The sequence below is a fragment of the Misgurnus anguillicaudatus genome, chromosome 20 (genome assembly GCF_027580225.2).
Source record: "Misgurnus anguillicaudatus chromosome 20, ASM2758022v2, whole genome shotgun sequence".
Lineage (NCBI taxonomy): Eukaryota > Metazoa > Chordata > Actinopteri > Cypriniformes > Cobitidae > Misgurnus > Misgurnus anguillicaudatus.
In genome coordinates, this window is record NC_073356.2 from 21,539,384 (window position 1) to 21,564,157 (window position 24,774).

General features: G+C 38.3%; 2 protein-coding genes across 2 annotated transcripts in view; one reads left to right on the top strand and one right to left on the bottom strand.

The window, feature by feature from the left end:
- The window catches only part of chrac1 (chromatin accessibility complex subunit 1), a 443,634-nt gene that overhangs the window by 176,320 nt on the left and 242,540 nt on the right, over nt 1-24,774 (bottom strand). The gene's annotated exons all lie outside the window — the stretch shown is intronic.
- Nucleotides 1-24,774, top strand: part of LOC129454550 (cytoplasmic dynein 1 intermediate chain 1) — a 70,785-nt gene that overhangs the window by 25,243 nt on the left and 20,768 nt on the right. Inside the window, exons 7-14 of the mRNA XM_055219109.2 lie at nt 2,814-2,906; nt 7,249-7,411; nt 7,512-7,611; nt 7,744-7,869; nt 21,990-22,136; nt 23,044-23,157; nt 23,257-23,390; nt 23,494-23,638. Of these exons, the coding sequence (XP_055075084.1) occupies nt 2,814-2,906; nt 7,249-7,411; nt 7,512-7,611; nt 7,744-7,869; nt 21,990-22,136; nt 23,044-23,157; nt 23,257-23,390; nt 23,494-23,638 (1,022 nt within the window). The remainder of the gene's footprint in view (nt 1-2,813; nt 2,907-7,248; nt 7,412-7,511; nt 7,612-7,743; nt 7,870-21,989; nt 22,137-23,043; nt 23,158-23,256; nt 23,391-23,493; nt 23,639-24,774) is intronic.

Sequence of the window (24,774 nt, forward strand, 5' to 3'; positions counted from 1 at the left end):
GGACCATTTTTGACCAACACTTCTGTTGTCACTTTGTGTGGTGAAAGCTCGCAGCCTTTCTTTATTCTGCCTGAAGCAGATGACTTTTCTGTAGACCTGGTCATTTCAGGTCATATCCTGCTTTGGCACAGACATCCCAACCAAGACATTGTCTGTCTTCTATATGTAAGAGGTGTCCTATTCTCTGCCTGCGTTTTAATTTTCTGTCAGGCCCCAGAGGACAGGAACATACAGAGTCATCCAAAGGCAAAAGAATAAAAACGAACGGCAGAGCTCTTTATTCTCTCTCGGCCTAGCAGTGCAAAGGGCAAAAACAGATGGTAAAAAGCAATAGAGAAAGCAAAGAGAAGGACAGAGCGGTCTATGACGGTGTGGTCGGCCTGGGCTGGCTGGCTGCCTGTCTGGGTCTAGGGACTCCTCTCTTCCCCGCTGGTCTTTGGCTCAGAAGTCATATTCAGCAGCTTAACCGCATTTGCTCTGGCTCACATCAGTGATCCACATTTTGCCTCTGGGGAATCAATCGTCTCCTTTAGCATAGATATCATGCGCTTAAATCAGTGTAGCGTTAACTCAAAGTTTGATAGATTGATAGTACTGTTTTGCTCTAAGACCTCTAAGTCCTTTCAATGCAGTATCTAAAGGTATAGAGTATTTGTTTTTGTTATTTTTTGTAAACTTCAGTGAAGACTACTAAAAAACAAACCTGAAACTTCTTAATGCTATACATGCTCCGGTATAACTGTATAACCAAAATGAAACGAAATGAAATTTTCTTCCGAAAGTTGACTTTCTACCCTATCAACCCTAGACCACCTTGTAGTAGATGAAAATGAATACAAAAAAAATGTTTATGTCCAAAATGCTGCTTTTTTGCATAATTGCATGTGTTAAAGGATCAGTCAATTTTCTTAAAAAAAAAAAATCCAGGTAATTTACTCACCACCATGTCATTCAAAATGTTGATGTCTTTCTTTGTTCGGTCGAGAGGAGATTGTGTTTTTTGAGGGGGGCATTCCGGGGTTTTTCTCATTTTAATGGACTTTAATGGACCCCAACGCTTAACAGTTTTAATCCAGTTTAAAATTGCAGTTTCAATGCAGCTTCAAAGGTCTCTAAACGATCCCAAACGAGGCATAAGGGTCTTATCTAGTGAAACGATTGTCATTTTTGGCAAGAAAAATTTTAAATATGCACTTTTAAACCACAACTTCTCTTCTTCCTCCAGCTGTGTGACGAGCCAGCTTGACCTCGCGTAATTGCGTAATGACGTGGAAAGGTCACGTGTTACATATACGAAACTCACATTTGCGGACCATTTTAAACAATAAACTGACACAAAAACATTAACTAGTATCATTCCACATACCACAACATCGGAACGGTCCTATTTCGCCACACTTGTAAACACTGGGGCGTAGTTTCGATTTGTCATCTGTGACCTCTTGACGTGATGACGTATTACGTGAGGTCGCATTGGCGTGTCACAGGACCGGAGGAAGATGAGAAGTTGTGGTTTAAAAATGCATATTTTTCTTGCCAAAAATGACAATCGTTTCGCTAGAGGGGACCTGTATGCCTCGTTTGAGATCGTTTGGAGTCCTTTAAAGCTGCAATTTTAAACTGCATTGGAACTGGTGGGTGTTGGGGTCCATTAAAGACCATTAAAATGAGAAAAATCCTGGAATGTTTTCCCCAAAAAACGTAACTTCTTTTCGACTGAACAAAGAGAAAAATCAACATTTTGGATGACATGGTGGTGAGTAAATTATCTGGATTTTTTTTTTTTATCGACTAATCCTTTAATGGAGAAAAAAACATCATTTGAGACTAAAAGTAAAAAATCAACAGTCGACTGCAGGATCATTCGCATTAGTGTTAGTGGCCGCATTCTTGCGAAGCTTAAGTCATTATATTGAGCTGCAGACCCCAGCCTAATCATTCACTGGTGTGAACACAAATACGCTGGTGTTGAAGAGAGTCGGCCGCAACACGTCTGGCATGATGGGATCACTTCCTTCTGTAGACTGGGCACCCACTGTCAGCACGACCCCGGATAATTAACCTCTGCCACTGGAGTTCAACAAGAAAACAATCCCACAGAGTCCTGTGTGTATGCTTGCGTGCATGGGCGTAAGCGAGTGTGCGCGCCCCGTCTACAGGTGCACGTGAGGGTGTTTAGCGTCATCCTTCTCGCCATCTGCAGGAGTTGGGCAGGGTCATGGGGAGGGTTAGGAACACATGCCCAGTGCGCTGAGGGCCGACGAGGGGTACGGACAACATAGCAGGTGGCTGAGAGGGGGAATCGCTAGGCTGGGACTTTGACTGGGGTGACTGGGTTAATTAAGGGGAGTCTTGTGGGCCCCGGAGCAGTTTTGGGGTGGGGGCGAGAGGGGTATTGAGAGAGTGCAGAAAGGGGCCATGACACACCAGCTTCTCTTCCTGTGGGGTATCTTTGCTTCTCCTCACGAGCAGATTCATAAACTTGCACTTACACGTGTACCGCACATGTTTGGGACTTGAGGGGTGTCTGTTAACTCCCTTTGTTGTTTCTCCAGAGCTTACGCTTGTGAGCAGCTGTGCAAATGCCCATTGAAACGATAAAACAACATGCTGTGTTGATGTAAAACAAAGCACATCTGATTAGTAAAGAGTCTGATTGTGAAATGAGTTGAGGTCTCAGAATTCGTTTGTTATGTGCAAAAGATCTGCAAGCCATTATTACACAAGAAGCGGGTGAGACTGGGTCTAAGGGTGGGTCAGAGGGTAGGTATTGAGTTTTGGCAGACTAAACATGACCTTGTTTGTCCTTGCAGAAGATGAAGAAGAGGATGAGGAGGTCACAGAACCAAAAGTTGGGCCGGAAACTGAACAGCAGGAAGAGGATGAAAGCAAGGACACAAAAGAAGGTACAGTACTGTAAGATAAACAATATGTGTATGTTTGAGTGTGTTTATTTGGGAATTGGTTTGTTACAAAATTAATGAGCTGCCTATGGAGGGCAGCATTTTGAGACATCATAAATGAGGCATCATCTCATCCAAAACTGCAGTTTATAGCAAAAAAACCCCCATTCCATTTAATAGTGACCATTGATGATATACGTGCTTTGTTAAAATATGTATTCCCTATACATGGACAGCCTCCCCCTGGCATGAATTTAACACATTTGACTTCTGTATGTGAACAACATCTGCTCATTTCACACTCAACAAGAGAGTCGTCTGTTTGAAACAGGAAAGCCTGACATTCAAAGTATGTTTTGCACACATGTGCCATAAGTGCCAATAGAAACCATAATAGATTTTGAGATAAATTACTCACACCAACTAAAATGGCATTCAATGAGGTTAGTCCACAAGGGCAATCCCTTCCGTGTTGGCATAGCTGGGATTTTATTGTCGCCTTTTGATGTTTCAAAGAGAAATGCATCCCGTTGGTGGTTAATAAGGCAAGGGTGGAGTAACATGACATTGAGAGGTTTATTAACATGACTGTAGTGCCTCTAATAATTTGCTTTGTGATTTACAGCTTGTGCTGTTATGCAAGTCATGCAACGTAAAACATTCAGTCGATGATGTAATGTGTGTGTCTTACAATTACAGTAAGTTTGACCATTTAACTTGTTCATATTAGTGACACCGGTGGTCAAAGGTTTTCCTAGAAAGACACAAACTAGAAGGAAAACATACAAAAATATCTTTATTATTATTACCTGTGTAATAAGATAATAACTGTGTAAAATTATATGTCTTCCGAAAATATATTTTTATCTAAATAATAATAATAATAATAATAGATATAAATAATAAACATAATAATTGTTTAAATTATAATTGAATAAATATAATAATATATTATACACAGGGGTCCAGACTAACTTTTTTCACTAGGAGCACAGTGGCCCCCAACTGAAAATTTTAGGGGCGCAACCAGAAAATTTAGGGGCACATACCGTAAATCAACATTTTCCTAGAAAGACACAAACTAGAATGAAAACATACAAAAATATCTTTATTATTATTACTTGTGTAATAAGATAATAACTGTGTAAAATTATATGTCTTCTGAAAATATATTTTTTATCTAAATAATAATAATAATAATAGATATAAATAATAAACCTAATAATTGTTTAAATTACAATTGAATAAATATAATAATATTATACACAGGGGTCCAGATTAACTTTTTTCACTAGGAGCACAGTGGCCCCCAACTGAAAATTTTAGGGGCGCAACCAGAAAATTTAGGGGCACATACCGTAAATCAACATTTTCCTAGAAAGACACAAACTAGAATGAAAACATACAAAAATATCTTTATTATTATTACTTGTGTAATAAGATAATAACTGTGTAAAATTATATGTCTTCTGAAAATATATTTTTATCTAAATAATAATAATAATAATAATAGATATAAATAATAAACATAATAATTGTTTAAATTAAAATTGAATAAATATAATAATATTATACACAGGGGTCCAGACTAATGCTGAGTCCCAATTTGCCTACTTATACTACGAACTAAAAGTATGTACTGTTTTTGTGAGGAAAATGTACGTACTTTTGAGTGTGTAGCAAAAGAGTATGCACGTTCTGGGACGTACTTCGATGACGTCATGCAACGTGAACGACAACGTGGTTGCCTAGTTACGCACACCAAACGCAGGTCGTTTGTGAGGCGGCTGGTTACGATGTTCATGTGCAACAATGTGTGTAACGAAAGCTACTTATTTTAAAGTCAAAACAGTTAAAGTTTATAGTATAACTATTGTTTAACGTATTTTATGCTTATTTTATACTTATGTATGCAAATCAAAAATACCGCGATGAAAATGAACCATGCTTTTACTATAGTAAAAGTTTAGTAACCATATTTCTTAATAAAGTTAACATTTGTACAGCCACAGTATTACTACAAATAAGTCAGTGTGGTTAAACTATGATTAGTGGAGTAAAAGGTGTTTATTTTCATAAGGGTTTATAGTAAGGTATAAATCTAAGACAGAAACATAAAAAGAAATACATAAAAAAGACACATGCATGACACAGTACTACAGCCATGGTACTTTATTTTCACAACATCAACCGAATATTACGAGACAATGAAAGATAACTTTAATTAGGGTTAAACATTTGAATTCTTACACTTAAAAGTTGAGGGCGCATCTCCGCTGCTGCGTCTGGCTGCCATATTTACATCACCACAAAGCTCCTCCCTCACGCACGCAATGGGTTGTGGGCAATATTAGCCGTTAGAGTGTGGATCGATCTGCACTTCGAAATCTAACCGGAAATAGTAGACCATCCGGGTATCTTTGGGATACTCATTTCAACATACTACGTTTTGGGACGTACTAATTCTAGTTTCGAATACTATTTAGGACGGATAGTATGCGAATTGGGACTCAGCATAACTTTTTTTCACTAGGAGCACAGTGGCCCCCAACTGAAAATTTTAGGGGCACAACCAGAAAATTTAGGGGCACATACCGTAAATCAACATGCTAACCAAATATTCATGTTTCTACTAAGTAATACACTGTATTACTAATAAATAATTTGATGATAGATGCAGAAAGTACAATGTGCTGTTTTAATCACAAAAAAAGGTCAAATTTACTGGTCGCACATGTGCGAGTGGATGTAAAATTCAGTGGCACACTCTCAAATTTTGGTTGCAAAATGCCACGATTTGGTGGCAGTCTGGAGCCCTGATACATAATATTTATGTAATGTTGCTTATATTAATTAATTATTTTTTAAATAAATTATTTTAAATTTAGGAAATAAAATGTTTAATTTACTGTACATGTAACTTTAGGTCCTACCTGCCCGGATCATATTTGCATTTCTCGATCTCTCTGCTGTTGTCTTTTGAGGTTTTTGTGTTTGAGCCTCCCACACGTCCAAATTCCCAAAGTCACCAAACAGGCTCAGTGGAGCGTTGAGCGGCCACTCGCGTGTGACCTCCGCAGTCGTATCAGATGGCATTCTGTCTGACCGGGGACCGGCCTTATCAGGCTGCGGCATTCTGGGTCAGGCCTGATCGAACTTTAATGTCACTAGACCCCAGCAAGTGGACTTCAAAGGAAGCGGAGAGTGCATTCTTTGTGCAAGTGTACAGGGTAAATAACTAGAGAGAGGCCAGACTGTGAAAGCACACGAGGGCTTTGACTCCGCGCTGACTTTGATCACGCTTTTGTCTTCGTTATGAGTCATCAAAAAAAGGCACGCAAATCAAGTGGGCTCACATCAAAGAAATGGGCCCCTAATAGTCTGGGAGAAAATGGAAAATCCAGTTACATCTAAAAAGGAGGACGAAAATGGGCGTGTGGTCATTACGTAAAGAACTGAGGCCTGTGTATGTCTGCTAACGCATTTGGTATTCGTTCGGTTATTTGTTTGTTGTTGTTTTTTGCTCTTCTGTCTCCCTTCAAATTGGCTTAAGTACCTTTAAGACTGAGGATGTCTTAGAGATTGTTTAAGTGAAGCTTGTTCCTATGAGGATGACCTGATGTATATGCCTCAAACGGGGAGTTGATGGGGTGTTTAAGGTGCTGTCAGTATACGTTTTTATCATTTACTTAAAATTATACCATTTACTTAATATTATATATAAATATATAAATATTTACAAACTCATGTTTCGGTAATGAGAACTAAAAAGTTGTCTAGGTACTAAGACAAACAAAATTTCAACTTTTATCTGGAGAGAAAAAATAAGAACTGCTTACCTGCTAGCCATCTTGAGTGTCACAGTCAATTATGTGCCTTCCAACATTTTTTTTTTTTAATGTTAGTTCCTTGAGGGCTTAAACAATGATTGGAAATTGTTGCGGAGGATGAGAAAATTGGTCTTGGACACATTTATGTCCTTATTATTATCTCTACATTTACCAATGATCACCAAATACCACATGTTTCTTTACTGTAAATGTTTATAGTATAACATGCACTGAAACTTTTTATTTTTTTAGATTTTTTCATTATAAATATTTCCATGTCAAAGAACCCAAATCCAGTCATGGACACATTGCGGTAATGAAAATTTTCCCTTAAATGTGGAAAAAAACTAAATTGGTTTGTATGATGTCATTTAAAATCATGTGCAAAATAGTACATAAAGAGATGTTTGTAACTGTATGTTTGTTATTTTAATGTTCATACTTTGCATTAACTTTTTTTATCAAAATGTTTCATGACACCTCATAAGTCTAATTTCGCGAGAATCACCCATCAGGCCACCCGCGGGAGCTGACAGAGGAGGAGAAGGCGCAGGTTCTGCACTCTGAGGAGTTCCTCATCTTCTTCGACCGGAGCCTCCGTGTGATGGAGAGAGCTTTAGCCGAGGACTCCAACATCTTTTTCGACTACAGCGGACGAGACCTGGATGATAAGGAGGGGTGAGAAAGTGATGAGTTTTCTTTCTGGAAACAAACTATAATCAATCACTGTAAATAAAATGTTAGATATTATATTAATACGAGTCACCCCTCCCCTCAGAGATCTGCAGGGTGGATCCAGTCTCTCTCTCAGTCGTCTGTTCTATGATGAGCGCTGGTCAAAGCGCCGGGTCATCACCTGTCTGGATTGGTCTCCTCAGGTAGAGTGACCTCTTTCTCTGACCTCCCGTATGTGTCAACACCTGTTCATTTAAAAGGGAGAATCTTCCCTTGTTTTATCTCTGAGATAATTCGCATCATCTTATCTGTTCTCTCTCTCATCTCTCTCTCAGTACCCTGAGCTTTTGGTGGCTTCCTACAACAACAATGAAGACGCTCCTCACGAGCCAGATGGTGTGGCTTTGGTGTGGAATATGAAGTTTAAGAAGACCACACCAGAGTACATCTACCACTGCCAGGTAAACACCACAATTTCACACTCCTATCCTCCAGAGTCATGCAGAATATTAAAGGTGCATTGTGTAATTTTTAAAAGGATCTCTTGACAGAAATGCAAAATAATATACAAAAGTATATTATCAGAGGTGTATAAAGACCTTTTTATAATGATTTAAAAAAGTAGCACTACGCTAGTAATCCATTCCAAGCATAGTTGTGGTACTTTAAGCACTTCACAATAAATCTATACCAAAATGACCTAATTGGAAAGGCTTGATAAAGGAAGTGGTAGCCTTAATAAAAGTTTGATGTAATGGAGCGTATCGCATCAGATGACGACATGCATTTAAATTAATGTAAGGTGATATTTAATTAAAGGTGCTAGGTGGCCTTGGAGCAGAGCAGCGGAACAGAACACCATATTATGGTGAGGTCAGACCCGAAAAACCTGAGGTTTGTGTGTAAACCATATCTGGTGTCGGTTTTGACGCTAATTATAAAAGACTCCGGGCTGAGAGTCTTTTCAGCGAGATGACCAAGTAAGCAAGTCTGAGAGGCGACAGCCTGGTGTGAGGGGGAGATATTAGAGAAACATTTCTGTAATAAAAAGATGTGGCTTACCACTTCCTAATCCTGCCAGCCACATATGTTTGCCCACCCACACGGACCACTCCTGCATATGCCGCTTTTCCTTTACCCAGCACCCTTACAAAAAGCATGGAAGCAGTTGCAATCAAAATAAACAAAGATGTGCACAAATTCTGAGCAGACTTAATTAATACTAAGTTTTAGGGTTATTACCATTTTTCAAAATCAAAACTATGTATGAAAGTGACATGTGTTGTCACCTTAACCTTAATTATTCTGATTCATTTATTCAGGTCTAAAATATGTTTCATTCATGTTGATAAACTGAAAATACATTTTTATGCATTTATACAAATGCTTTTAAGGTATACATTTCTATCAGTAAGTTTGTTCCCTGTGAATCGATCCCATGACCTTTGGACCGCAACCCAATGCTTTACCAGTCGAGCTGTAAGGACACAGTACATATGGATATTATAAAAATACAATGAAAAACTGAAGATAGCATTTTACAGCTTTCCCTCAGCGTGGCCTGAGGTTTAGCCGTTTCTTCATCATGATCAGTGGCAGAGGATCAGTGGCAGAGGATCTCCAAACGTGGAGCTCATGTGCTGTGCCGCTGGCCGAGGATGAAAGAGGCCGGGCCAATTTGCCGAGATATTGTTTTTCGCTCAGGGCCCCGTTCGAAACGCTGGTACTCTCCGCATACTACACCAGGAATCTGATGGGCCTTAATGTGTGAGCATGTTCTGCCGCTTAACCCCTCCAAACCGCAGCGATCCTATTCCCTGTGAGGTACACGCATGCAAGAGTCTCGTACTCATCTCCCACATGCTCCTCTCTTCTCTTCTTCTGCCCTCCCGTTTTCTCTTTGCGGCTTCCCTCACTTTTGGCAGGCCGTGTGGCGGAGTTCAGCAGTTTTGCAGTTGTTTTTCCAGATTTACCCACAGCCGCCACTTTCATGTGCTGGATACTTCAAAACCCCATTGACCCCTCCCCCCAATACCACTGTCTCCTATTTTTCCCTCTTTTTACATCATTTTATCACATCTCTCCTCATTTTGTTTTTATCTTTTTTCACACTTAAGCTGTTTTCCAAAACCAAGTGTGCTGCCTCTGTAGACAATATTTTAAGGTATAAGAGACTAATATTTTATACATTTCAGTACTGAATTAAATATACATTTTTACGTGACATTTCTACCTCTTTGTCCACCATCTTGGATTTTTTTCTTCGAGTGCTTTATAAAACAAATGTGATGCTGCGCATTAGATTTTATGGATAACACAAGGCATCTTAAAGGGATAAATGAAAATTTTGTCATTATTTACCCTCATGTTGTTCTAAACCTTTTTATATATAGAAACTTTCTATATAGTTCACGATACCCATTGACCTCTATAGTATTTGTTTAGGTTAAAGGGACACTCCACTTTTTTTGGAAATATGCTCATTTTCCAGCTCCCCTGGAGTTAAACATTTGATTTTTACCGTTTTGGGATCCATTCGGCCGATCTTCGGGTCTGGCGCTAGCACTTTTGGCATGGCTTAGCATAATCCATTGAATCTGATTGGACCATTGGCATCGCACTCAAAAATAACCAAAGAGTTTCAATATTTTTCCTATTTAAAACTTGACTCTTCTGTAGTTACATCGTGTACTAAGATCGACGGAAAATTAAAAGTTGAGATTTTTAGGCCGTTATGGCTAGGAACTATACTCTTATTCTGGCGTAATTATCAAGGACTTTGCTGCTGTAACATGGCCGCTGCAGGCGAAATGATATTACCCACTGCCCGAAAATAGTCCCCTGCTATTGAAAGTAACGAAGGGGACTATTTTCGGTCAGTGTGTAATATCACTACGCCTGCTGCAGCCATGTTACATCAGCAAAGTCCTTTATTATTATGCCAGAATAAGAGTATAGTTCCTAGCCATATCGGCCTAGAAAATCACAACTTTTAATTTTCTGTCGGTCTTAGTACACGATGTAACTACAGAAGAGTCAAGTTTTAAATACTGTAGGAAAAATATAAAAAATCTTTGTTATTTTGTAGCGCAATGCTAATGGTCTAATCAGATATATTGGATTATGCTAAGCTATGCTAAAATTGCTAGCGCCAGACCCGGAGATCGGCTGAATGGATTCCAAAAAGGTAAAAATCAATTGTTTAACTCTATAGGAGCTGGAAAATCAGCATATTTGCAAAAAAAGTGCAGTGTCCCTTTAATGGGTAAGACATGAGGGCGAGTAAAAGGACAGAAATGTCATTTTTGGGTGAACTATCCCTTTTGAAACAACCTTTGCAGTTCACGAAGTTCAAAACACCCTCTTTCCTTTTCTTATGTTTGTCTTTAATTTCCCTGTCCATCATTTCTGTTTCTCTGGCCACTGGTTTTGGATGTTACATAAGGTCACTGTTTTTCAGACAGTTGTGGAAGAGGTGGTTTGGGTTTGTTTTGGGCTATATGTGATCCCAGCTCACTTCTCTCTGCCATTGTTTTGGGCCCATCATCACAGCAGGCCCGGCTCGCCAGTAACATCGCATGACCTTTTAAAGTGGGCTGCCTCTCGCCACATCAAGGACACACCCAAAAAAACCTCACTGATGCTGTCAACCTCTATCTGCCTGTTTTATTGATATCTTTTTATTTGTGCCCAGGATGAAGCTGTGCAAACCCCTGCCGGATGTCTGAGGCTTATGAACAGGGGCTGGCACAGAGGGATACAGTGTGTGTATGCTCAAAAATGCTTGTGGATGGAGTTGCATGTGCTCGTAAAGCTGTTTGTAGAGAGGCTTGAAATCCGCTCAGAGACCTCCACTTCACTGTGAGCTCACTGCCTACGCATGTATCCTCGTAGCTCGGAGGTGAAGCTCTTTATGATTAATTTAGGAGTTAAGTATGTGTCAGCTGTCAGGGAATGATGTAAGTTGAGGTTTTGGCGCTCAATGAGTTCATGACATTCAAGGACAGGCTAAATGTTATGGTTCGACTCAAGGGCATGCATGTTAAATGAAGTTGAAATTAAATAAGTTTGAATGTGACTTTAACAGGAAACAAAAAGCCTTTGAATAACAAAAGATATCAAATGGCAATATTTTGCCAATTGTTCAAATTGAATGGTAAAATGTATATGTTATGTAGGTTATGCGCCATGCCATATCAAATGAAGTTAGAGGAATACAAATCTTTTCATACGTTGAATATGAATGCTGACCACAGCTGTCAATCAAGATTTTTCAATGAATAATAACTTTAATCACAATTCTGTCCTATTTCCAGCTTTTTAGGGTCATGAAACCAAGCAGCTTAAAGGAAAACACTACCGTTTTTCAATATTTTACTATGTTCTTACCTCAACTTTGACGAATTATTACATACCTGTAATTTTTCAATGCGTGCACTCAATCTTTGTACAGCGCGTAATGAATGTGTTAGCATTTAGCCTAGCCCCATTCATTTCTTAGGATCCAAATAGGAATACATTTAAAAGCCACCAAACACTTCCATGTTTTCCCTATTTAAGACTCTTACATGGCAAAAAATAATACGTGGTGATTTTTTGAGTGGATAAAAATGAGAACTATATTGTATATGGCGGAGGAGTACTTAGTTTCAGCACTTTGACCTCAGCGCGCAGTAACATCATCACTCCTGACTACCCCCCTTCGCGCTCAAACTTCCGTCAATATTAATGTGCCTGAGGTCGAAGTGCTGCAAACCAAGTGCTCTTCCGCCATAAAATAAAGTTCTCATTTTTATCCACCTAAAAATCGTCACGTTTTATATTGTGTCACCATACTTTCTTTAAATAGGGAAAACATGGAAGTGTTTGGAGGCTTCTAAATTCATCCCTGTTTGGATCCTAAGGAATGAATGGGGCTAGGCTAAATGCTAACACTTAAATAAAGTGCACGCATTGAAAAAAGAGAGGTATGTATTAATATGCCTGTTGAGGTAAGAACATAGTAAAATATTGAAAAACAGTGGTGTTTTCCTTTAAACATTTTCTAAACATTAGGGTTTGTAACAATATAAGTAAATGATGGGAAAAATTTTATTTTGTATGAACTATTCCTTTAAGATATTTTTAACCCAGCGTTAGGTCAAAAAGGACAAACTCTAGCCATTGGGTTGTAATTTAACATATGCTGGGTTGTTTAACCCCTTGTTGGGTTAAATATAAACATTTTTTTTTTAGAGTGTATTAATTTGCATTATATATGTTTTTGACAGTGCTTATTTGCCTTTTAATACTGTAAATTTGTATTGATTGCGAGGCAGCAATACTTTCCTCATTGTCCTAAGGTAAAGCAAAGACAGAGCAAGAGAGAGAACGACTTACATTGGCTGACTTTTTTTCCATTGTTCTCCGAAAGGGAGATATGGTATTACACGGCCTGCGCCAGTAACCGCAGAGTGACAACATCCATGGGGTACGGTTTGGGAAAAAGAGAGAAAAGCGCAGGATGATGGTAGAAGACCCAGAGTGCATCTGGAGCTGATAAGCATTGCTAAGAACCACATGATTGTGGTACTTCAGGAGAGGCAGGAGTGAATGTACAGTACTCTCTGTTACACAGGCATCTCCTCCCTGACAAATGGATCCAACTTTTTTCTTTTCTTATTCGGCCCACAAAAAGGGGGGCAACAAAAGAAGGAGTGTTCCCTCCTTTCTCCTCATGCCATTTTTTCTTATGGGTATAGGATCGTCCCATACTGGACCATTCCCATTGATATTTTCATGTCATGTGCAAGCATTAAACTGGAGAAATTTTTGATTTTTACTTGCATGTTTATCAGCGCTTCAGGTTGTTAGACTTCAAGCTGAGTTTATAATGAGAAATATTCTGGAAACAAGTGGTTTGGTGGTCAAACTTCAAGATGAATTGGCTGAATTATGAAATGGCATAAAAAGAGTCCTAGATCTCATTTTGGGACCAGGCAACATACATGTCCCTTATGAAATTGGGATATTAACAATTGGGGCGGTACCCATTGTACATAAAGGTCCATAGTAGTACCTCAAAGGTACACATTGGTGTACCTTCTTAGGGGCCAATCACACCAAAAGCGTTTATGGCAGTTGCAGGCGCCTTTTTTGAATGATATTCTATGGGCAGAGAGCGTTTGCATGGCGTTTATGTGCGCCGCCGCCGAGCGCCTTGCGGTTTTTGCCGCCAGTCACAGCACGCGCTTTTGAAGGAGGCTGAGAGCGGAGAAGCGCCCAACGTCATTCGTGTCTTTCTATTGTCCAATCGAATGAGGGGAGAGGCGGGCCTTACATTGGGGTGAGGGAACTTTACAGTCTTTTTAAAGTTTTTAAGGTTTCTGCTAATTTGACAGTTAACAGCAAAAGAGCGCCCACGCTTCAATATTTGATTAACAAGACAGCTGACTCGGTGGGTGCGTAGCAATATAAAAAGCCGCGTTGCACTGCTCTTTAAAAAAAAAAAAAAGGCAGTGCGTTGCGCCTTGCGTTTCCAAGCGTTTAAAGCGCTTTTGGTGTGATTAGCCCCTTAAAAGGTATCGTTCCAGTGACAGCTTTTGTACATTTTTTTAAAAAGTGTACAATACTTTAAACAATCCTTTTTTATAAGTTGATCCCATGTATAGTCTTGACAGTCTCACAGCAAGCATCCACTGCTTGTAGTTTCCCATTTGGCAGATATGTTGGGACAAATTGAGCTAATTCAAGTAGGAAAATCCTACATGTGGCTCACAGTGCTTGAACCCTGGAGTTTATGGGCCTCCACAGTAAAGCTAAAAGTGAATTTCATGATCTCTCCATTGATGCTGGAAGAGGAGATCTTATCCTGCACTCTCCATATGGTGTAAATAATCAGACTTTTCATGGCTTTCCCTCTCTCTGTCTTGCACCCTTGCAATGTTTAGATTATGACTTTAAAAAGGAGTTTAAATAGTTGTCACATTTATCTCTTCCTGTAGCTTTGTTGGCAAAACATTGAATGCACAACAAGTCACTTTGGATAAACGCGTTTGGCAAAATAAACAAATGTAAAATGTATCTGTGATGCATTATGGCATAAAGGGTCTCTGTATTTATGCGGTTAGTGTTAGAAATTAAGTTTACATTGTTTGTTTCATACACTGATATTGCCCTATGACATGTTATTTATCACTACTCCGATGAACAGTGTTGCATTATAAATAGTAAAACTTTAACTCTGATGGCAACTATTGGCATCCAAAAATAAAAATAAAAAACAAATAAATACTCAAGTTCATACTGTCAAAAACAATCTTGTAATACATGTTGGGCCCTATTTCAACAATCTAAGCACATTGTCTAAAGCGCACAGCGCAACGTCTAAATGGGCGTGTCCGAATCCACTTTTGCTAATTTAACGACAGGAAAAATGGTTTGTGCGCCGAGCGCATGGTCGAAAGGGTTGGGCGTAACGTACAATAAACCAATGAGAGCCTCAGCTCTCATCCCCTTTAAAAGCCTGTTGCGCTGGCGCTATGTCTAATCCCTATTCAGAAGACGGACTTTGTAAACTGAAAAACTAAGTGGAGGAAGAAGATCCCCAGTTTAAAATTAATGTTAAATAATTGTGTTGTTTTTCACTTGTATTGAAATTGTTATTTTTTTATTAAAACCTTTAAAACCTGTTTTCTTTTAGTCGTAAAAAAGCAGGCTTTTAATTGCTTTAAATGTATGGCTATCCAATATCATCAAAAAATAATTTACTAGTATGTAAGAAAAGGTTTGTACTCTAAAAATACTTTATTTGTAACAAACAGGAGATAAAGAATTTACAAACGACTCTCCGCACGTTTCAGCCCTTGGACAGCGGCACAAGTTTTTTTTAAGCATTACTTAAAAATGTTTCTCATCTCACCATATCCAATCATCATATACAATAAATCGGTAGCATTTAAAAGCAGATGCATTTGTTTAAAGTAAAGCATTTATTTACTTACCAGGCTACAGGTGAAGCAGCTCTTTGCGCCTTCTAAAGTCTCATAATTAGTCCTCATTTATGTCCAAGAGACTCAATAATAATCTTTTACATTCAATCCTTTAATCTTTCATATTTAAAAATGTTTTTGTGCTGCTGCGCATTCATGTGTGTGATAAGCAAACCTGAGTTGTCGTCCCGTTTATAGGCGCATATTATGCGCTCTTTAAATAACAAAAAACATATTGCGAAAATATTGTCTATTTTAGTTGCCTCAAAATGCGCCTGAACACACCTCTTTTGCAGACCAGAACGCCCATGGGCGCAAAAGTAGGCGCAAATGCATTTGCTATTTAAACAACGTGCCGCTAAACGTGAAAATTATAATTGCGCAGGGTGGAAACTAGCAAAAGACACTTGCGTTGCGCATTGCGCTGCATTGCGCCGCATTGCGCCGGGTGTAAGATAGAGCCCGTTATGTTAAAAGTAAAGTTTTTCTTTAGTGTACAATATATTTGTATATTTTTAAACCTTTATTTGTATGTTTTCTTCAATTCCAGCTTAAAGCTAAAGTGTGTCATTTCTGCACAACTAGCGACTTCCACTCGTGTCATGCAAAGTGTTGCATCATATCGATACAAAGCAAAAACCTTTGTATGTATCTCTTACCTGAATGATGATTAGAGTTACTGTTTTGGATATTAAGACTTAAGGTTGCATGTACCACGTGGTGCTTCCCGTCCGACTTTATTATCTTAAAAGGCAGATTGCCTTTATTGTCAGGGGTTGCTGTAGGACACAGTGATGATTCCACATTAGACCAGCCCTGATAAAAGACAAGTCCCGTAGTGTCCTCTAGGAGGGACAAGAGACGGCTGTAATAGACTGCCGGCTGGACGGCTTTCCTGAGCTGAGGTTTCAGCTTACAATACTTCATTAAGTCTCTGATTAATGGCTTCATAGTGGAGTTATGACCCTCTTGTTGTGGTGACCCCAGCTCATGTTCATTAGCCCAGTAATGAAGCACTGGTCTGGGGAGCGTGTCTCTGACACATGACTATAGGAGAGAGAGTAAAAGAGAGTCGGTTCAGAGGTCGGGCTAGTGGTTCTGATTGAAATAGCCGTGCGTTTAAGCATTAATGTTCTCTGTTAGTATTCAGGACTGCCTGATCATTAATCACCCAACAGAGATCATTTTCCAGCCATCCTGGCAATCAGACTAATCAACCACAAGTGAAACCGTTCAACCCCTCAAAAGATACTAATCAATTTATTAGCCGAAATCTTGGCTTTTGATGTCCAGTGACTGTATTTATTGCAGCTGGCCATATATTTTCTCATGATAATACTGTACTGACTTTTAGCTACTCTAGGGATAGCTAACTTTAAAATGTACTTAGTTTTAGGTCACCCATGTAGGTGACAATGATTTTTAGCTGAAACTGTTAATTCACAAAATATAATACAAAGTACACAGATAAAAGACTTTTTTAGTCTAAAAGCAGATACAGTACACGCATCACAAAAGTAATACCCTTGGCTCAAAACGATATATATCACGGTCTTGTTTGGTGATTGGTTTGTTCAAGAAACCAAACATGATTTCCAACATTACAATCTTTAATACATTTCTAAACACATTTACAGGAACACAAGCTTATTCCTTTGTTTTTAATTGTGCGTATCGCCACTTACTATTAATTTTGTGTTGCATTTATCTGCATTTTGCTGGTACCTGTCGATCACCAAGGATGGTGGTTTAAGCTAAATATGTTACCTACTGTATATCTTACATGGGCTAAGGGTTAAATTAACAGAACAGTTTCACTTTTGGGTGAAACAAACCTAAGCTGGTCTCGGGTGGTATCGGCTGGCCTATTTTGATGGAAGGGTTTTGGAAACTTAGTCTGCAAGCTTACCAACCTGAGTGACCGCTTTCATAAACTGCTTAAACAAGTTTTAAATATTAGTCATTTAATTTATTTTTTTTAAAACGGGTCATACACTATACATTTTTAAGGTCAGTTACATATAAATGTAGAGTGGCTTAATTTCTATTCGAAAAGTATGACTTGATTAGCCCTAAATCAACTGCTGTTGATCAGACGAGTTCTTAAGACACAGTCTGGCCTGGCTGGGAAACCAGTTTAAACCAACTTAAACCAGTTATGATCAGATTAAGACCAGCAAACAAACCATCTTAGGCTGGTTTACGCTGTTTTTCACAACATTCTACAGTCTTGATTTTTTGGCTATCATTGCTAGTTGTAAAAATTTTAAATATTTTAACCCTAATAAGACCCTTGGGGTCAATCCTACCCCCAAGCCACTTGTCTTTAGTTTAAAAACATGGTTCCCTTGATCTCAGTGGAATGAGATTTTGTGACTTTTCCAGATTATCTGTCAAGATTCATATAAAAAACTAGGCTTGATTCGGTCGTTCTAAAGAGGCGTAAAAATGTTACTTAAATAGTCCCTTTGGGGGTAAAAATGACCCCAATTGTTACAGAATTTGGCAAAAAACCGCCGCAGATGCAAAACAAAAATGTAAAATGCTCAAACAGGTGTGCACACACACACACACACACACACACACACACACACACACATGCACGCACAAACACAGACTCACACACACACAAAGACACAGTAAAACTTACACACACTCAAAGACACAAACACACACAGAAAGACAAAGTCACAATTTAACACACAGACACACACACTTACATTCAGTAAAATTTTTGATGTATTTTGTAAAAACAGACATTTCAAAATGCATCAAAAACTACAAAAAATGTTACTCTTTGAAAAAATATTTATTTTTAATGTCCTTTCTAATGTTTATATATACATAAATTCACAAAATGTATCAAGTACATGATAAAGTATTGATGTTGAGCAGTTGGCCACATCCAGTAAAATGAATGGGTCTCTATGGGCATCTGCTGGTCAAAATGATTTATTTACTAAACTGCAACCATAAAACAGTTTTTTTAAAACACCAAATGGCCAAATTCAACACATGATATCTAGATCAATATCCAAAAAACAATTTAAATCAAATTTAGATCATAATTTATGTGATTTTTTCATAATTTTATATTTTAAATTGGATATTTTACAGGCAAGCTAATGGTGTAGTTGAGGAATTGAGTGGTAAACTGGTACAAAAGTACTTCATATCTCTTAATACACAGCATCAATGTATAGATGGGAAGTAAAAAAATGATATATTATTTGTATCATTAAAATGTACATATTTTTGTAATCACTCTTTTAATTTCTGGGGTCATTTTTACCCTTGCGGAACTATAACGTATACAGGAAAATAGGGGCTTATGAGGGTTAAACAGCAATGTTGTCTGTACTATAGGGCAGGTTTCATAGACAGGGCTCATCCTAGTAAATGCATGTTTGAGCTGCCTTAAATTAAAAACACCTTATATTTTAACATATATCAGTGCCAATGACTTGTCTCAAGATACACACAACTATTGTTTTTAGTAAGGTTTGTTTGTAAAAGCTGCTTAAATGTCCTAATGTAACTAAGGCCTAGTCCTGGATTAATCTAAACCCTGTCGAGAAACTGTCTCATACAAGTACTGTAGTTATTGATTATAGTTCTCTGTCAGGCATCAATCACACAATCTGCAGTCAGTCATTTGAATTTCAGAGTCTCCAAATAATCTCCAGTCTAACCATCAAACACTTTTGTCTTAATGCCTTTAAAGTCTAAAACCAGTTTGGTCTGTGTGTCCTGTGTGTAAATAAACTCAACCCGCCTTTATTTTTACCCCTCCAACTTGGTTTATTTTGAGTCCTTTTAAAAAACCACCTCACATGCGAGGCTGCACCCGAACCCTCTTGCAAGCTGTATTTTTTTTGAGGGGGAACGAATGAAAGAAAAGACAAGCGTGTTTTCTTTTTCTCTGGTTTGTTTTCCAGTCACTTTAAAATGAACTCGGGGTGCATGACTGGTCGGCTGCAGATGTATGCGGTGTACGAAGGGAGACAGTCTCTCTGTCATAGCATTTGCTTTACAGACGACTGGAGATCACTGTGAAAACACCTCTCTACACTTCTGTCACGTCGCTCAAAAAAGCCAGTAAAACAAAATATGGTTGTCTCGTTCCTGTCAGTGATTTGTCTGCTGAGATAATTGCAAAAAATTAGCAGGGACACGAGATGTAAGAATATATAAGCGTAAGGGCACGTTTCATGTGACGGTCACTGAAGAGGAACCAAAAACTTAATAAAAATGAAGATGGATGGAAGGTTCAAGGCTGTGGCTGTCACAACAAAAGGTCAGGCTTCACGCTCAACTGCGCTCTGTTTATGATGCTGTAATATAAAACTACTGCTCCCGCAATCCTTAGCATAGTTTGGTACTGTGCCCAAAACCTTCCCCTAATAAGAGCACGGTAACAATTTACAATAAGGTTGTATTCATTAACATGCAGTAGCTAAGATAAACTAACAATTTACATTTTTAGAATTTAAAAATCTTTGGTAATGTAAGTTAATGCCAATGTTAGTTTATTGTGCATTAACAAATGTTTACAGTTCAAACTTTTGATTTTAAAACTTTTATTAATAAATACTGGAATTAACATGAATTAAAGCTGTAGACAGTGGCGGCCAGGACTTCTTTTTTCGAGGGCGCTCGATGCGAAGTTCGTCACAACATGTATGTAGCCCATTATGTGTGTGGTTCATAATTTCAAAATATGTGTTCTGCGCATCAATAGATCGTGTGTGCATCACGTGTCTTGTCAAAATAAGTGCCTGCTGCAGACGCGTCTAAAGGGTTTATGATAAAAGAGACGCTCGTGTTTGCCAGATACTCGCATAATCTCATGCGTAATCAGAGTTTAGTTTTAAGGGAATGTCTTGCGTGTATTTTGTGAACGCGAGCATCTCTTTTATCATTAACGGTTTTGGCGCGTGTGCAGCAGGCACAAAACACATGATGCACATGGTTCACATCACGCAACAAACATATATTTTGAAAACACAAACAACACACATGACACTCCAAACACTTATTTTTAATGTGCGCCTCTCGGATGAGCAGTCATGAGCCGCCACTGGCTGTAGAAGTATTGTTTATTGTTAGTTCATGTTAGCTTATGCATTAACTTAGAAATACAACCTTATTGTAAAGTGTTGACGAGATTTTTAATTTGAACCCTTCCTCCTTCTCTTCATCATCAGCAAAACTAGTGACATATTAAAATATATAAAACAAACAAAATTGATGGTTAGTAGTTTTCTAATCCGTTACACCGATGACAAATAATGTGTTTTGGGATGACCGTTCTTGCAATTCAAAACATAGATTTAAGAATGAACAGCGCTTCATTTTATTTACATTGAAATGTCTAAATTGCATCTTGCTGTAAACCAGAGGTTTAACTAATCCTAACCATTCGTCAGGCTAAGGACTTCTAGATGTTTAGAGAGGAAAAGCAAGGACCCTCTAGTACATGTGTCAAAACATACAGTACTGTGCAAAAGTCTTGTGTTAGAAGTTTTAATGTCCATCCATATTTATTTTTCAATCTATTTTATTAAGATACAAACAGAAAATATGTATAAAAAATAAAATTTTCAGGACTAAATGTCTTTTTAAGTCATCATCAGTGTTTAGTGTGACCATTAAACACATCTTGAGCGTTTTTGAGCAGAATGAAGTAAAAAGACTAATTTCTTTAAAATTAGAAATGAGGATTTAATTTTATTAAGGTTTAAGAGATCCTGCAGTTTCCTGCTATTGCTCAAGTGGAAGGGGAGTTTACCTTAAAAACTTGACACTTCAGTTTATACTTTTATACAGTTTCTAATACTACATACACATTTCCTGTATTTTCTGGATGTATTGTATTAAAAAGACTGAGAAATAATTCTATATGATCACTATAACATCGCAAAAACAACAAATGTAATTCTGGCATGATGGCCTAAGACTTTTGCACAGTACAGTACTGTACTTTTTTGTCACATACATTTAATGTGGCAGCTTTATGCTCTTTATTTTATTTTATTTAATTAAAACATGCCTATTATTGCATTTTATGTTTGATGCCTAAAGTAATTTTTCAACAACAAAAAAATTTAATTATTTCAAGCAATATTTGGAGAACCCCGGTAATACCACTACGGTCCCCCAGACCACCTGTTGAAGATTTATTCCTTTTAAATAAATGTTGTTTACATAATTATTTCTTTCTACAAAAACAAATGTTTTACCTACTGTCAGGTAAATAAATTATTAAAACCTCTCGTGACCACGGCCCATAACAAAAGAAAAAGAAGCAGCTTTAATAAAACCATAAACGGGAGAAAAGTCAAAACAAACTAATCTAAATTTATTAATGTATAATAAATGTATATGCATAAATAATTATTATGTAGGCATAATGCAGAGTGAAACTCAACAGTAGGTGGGGATATTTGACAACTGCTATTAGTAGTTGATCATATTTTCACCCTCAAATATCACCCAAATTACTTGTAGTACTTCTCCACTTTCTGTGATCATCTCTTTATCTTTTTCCCTCTATCTTTAACAGTCTTTGTTTTTAATATCCTGAAAATGTTGTCTTGTTATCTTCTCAGTCTCCAGTGTTGTCTGTGGGTTTTGCACGGTTTCATCCTAACCTGTTGGTGGGTGGCACATACTCGGGGCAGATTGTTCTCTGGGACAACCGAAGCCACAGAAGGACGCCGGTTCAGAGGACCCCACTGTCCGCTGCAGCGCACACAGTAAGACCCCAGAAACGCACTACAGATACAGTCTCACACTATGAACTGAAGCGAATTAGACTTTCAACTAAAGAGAAATCATGTTCAATTACCGCCTCGGTTTGCACGGCAGAAAGGCGGCATACAAAGAGTCGCATGCAAAAAATGTGACAGCAATGTGCCCTTTTGTCACATTATAATGCGTCTCACTTGAAAAAATAACTTGTTAGCAGAAAAGCTATTATTTTTTAAAATAGGTCAGCTACTGTCACGCTATTGAAAAATGTAGTTATGAAGTTACATTAGCAGGATTGCAACATTTACTTAATTGCTCACCAACAAAAGCAGTCACTCCTCACTGTTGTGACCTTAGATTCATTTCACCGCCGACTTTAGCATTAACTCATAGATCAGTGCGTAAGGCCGCCCGCCGTCTACCGAGGGCTAGACTAATTCTGTCAGCACAGTCAGGCTCAATGAGCCCCATCTAACTCCTTGTCATGCAATAAAGACAGTACAGCCTAGCGGCTGAGGATAGGGATGTCCATAGACCCTCATTGTGCTCGGTCGCCACACACATGGCCCCTGAATGCCATACATGCTGAGGATTTAAACTCCCGTGCCCTCAATAATGCAAGTCTATGTCCCGACTGCCGTCTCATCACTCCACCGATCCCTTTCAAAGGACCCATTGTTGGGCAAAAAACAAAAATCAAATTAATGGCAATAACGACATAATGGATTTACACAATCGACTGTATTTGCAGACGGGCAGATGCTCGGGACAGGTTAGTACACAGGCTGTGTCTGTGTAGACATTGGGTTTAGAATTTATTAAAGGCCCATTTCCAGCTATGGCATATGACTCAAAAATTGAGTTTTTTCCTGCACTGCTCAGATTTTAAATATGTGATTTGTTTTGTCCAAGCACCCTGTATACTGCGTAAATGTGGTGGGCACCCAGAATGCCAACAACTTGATCACAGTGTCCACAGACGGCAGGATGTGCTCTTGGAGTTTGGATATGTTGTCACAGCCGCAGGTCAGTGGTGACACAGCATCAATCACACCTGTATGAAGGTCAGCTTGCTGCCATTGTCTGGTACAGTATGTAATGGCGGCACATGCGTGTCTATTGTAGGAGAGCATGGAGCTGGTATATAATAAATCTAAGCCTGTGGCTGTAACCGGGATGGCGTTCCCCGCTGGAGACGTCAATAATTATATAGTCGGCAGTGAGGAGGGAACAGTGTATACGGCGTCAAGACATGGCAGGTGAATGGGACATGCACAGACACATTGCGTTTGAATGACTGTCCATGTTAACCCTTGAAAGGCACTCGTCTCGGTCTTGAATTCTCTTTGTGCTGCTCCGCAGTAAAGCTGGTATCTGTGAGATGTTTGAGGGCCATCAGGGGCCAGTGACAGGCATCAGTTGTCACAGCGCCATGGGTCCTGTCGACTTCTCCCACCTGTTTGTCACCTCCTCTTTTGACTGGACTGTAAAATTGTGGAGCACAAAGGTAAGAATTCACAGCAAAAAGTAAGATGTATATTGTAACATCCAGATTTTACACCTTTGTGCAATGCTCTATACTCCGATCATCTGACATCCACCTTCTTCCCTTTTCACACCATATTGCAAAATATTGTACGGAAATTGAATAAAGATGTTTTTTGCGGCTTTAATAAGAGGCATGCAGTCCCCGAGCACTAAACTTCTTATCCCCCCCGCTCAGAAATAAAATTAGTCACCGTTTAACGATGATTGCATAAGTAATGAATTCATTCAAGAGTCTTAACTTTGTTAGCTTTTCTGCTCATTGAAAGTTCATTAAAGGGGTCATGACGAGTTTTTTATTATTCTATTATTTTCCCTGTGGTGTACTTATAATATTACTAAAGTTTTTTGCTGAAAAACATGCAAATTTAAGTAGGGATGTAACGGTACACAGAAGTCACGCTTAGGTTCAGGGGTCATGGTTCGGTACAAAAGCAAAAAAAAAAAAAACCAAATGCCCGGGATCTTTTTATTTATTAAGTGTTATAAAAATACTTCATTTACTTAATTTAAATTTAATTTAAAATGTAGTTTTGACATACTTTTTAATCAGTAATAAAACGAAAAGCTTAAAGGTTTTGAATGTAAATATAAATAAAGAAAGTGTGCTGGGCAAAGATTAATCGCGATTAATTGCATACAAAATCAAAGTGCATTTTTGCCTAATATACAGTATGTGTGTGTAATTATTATGTATATTTAAAAACACACACACACACACACACACACACACACACACACACACACACACACACACACACACACACACACACACACACACACACACACACACACACACACACACACACATACTGTACATATTTACATTTCAGAACATTTTTATTTATATATCCATTTTTATTGTTAATATATAATATAGAATATATAAAAATAGAAATAAATATATATACACATGTTAATGTTTCTTAAATACATACATGAATATGTGTGTGTGTGTGTGTATTTATATATACATAATAATGCAACCCAATCTCACAGAAATTCGTGTTATAGACGGTTTCATCGGACGCACGTGATACACGTCTGGATCCGAACCTTACTTCGGTTTCGTTTTTTTAATGGTCTGACTAGTTGCTA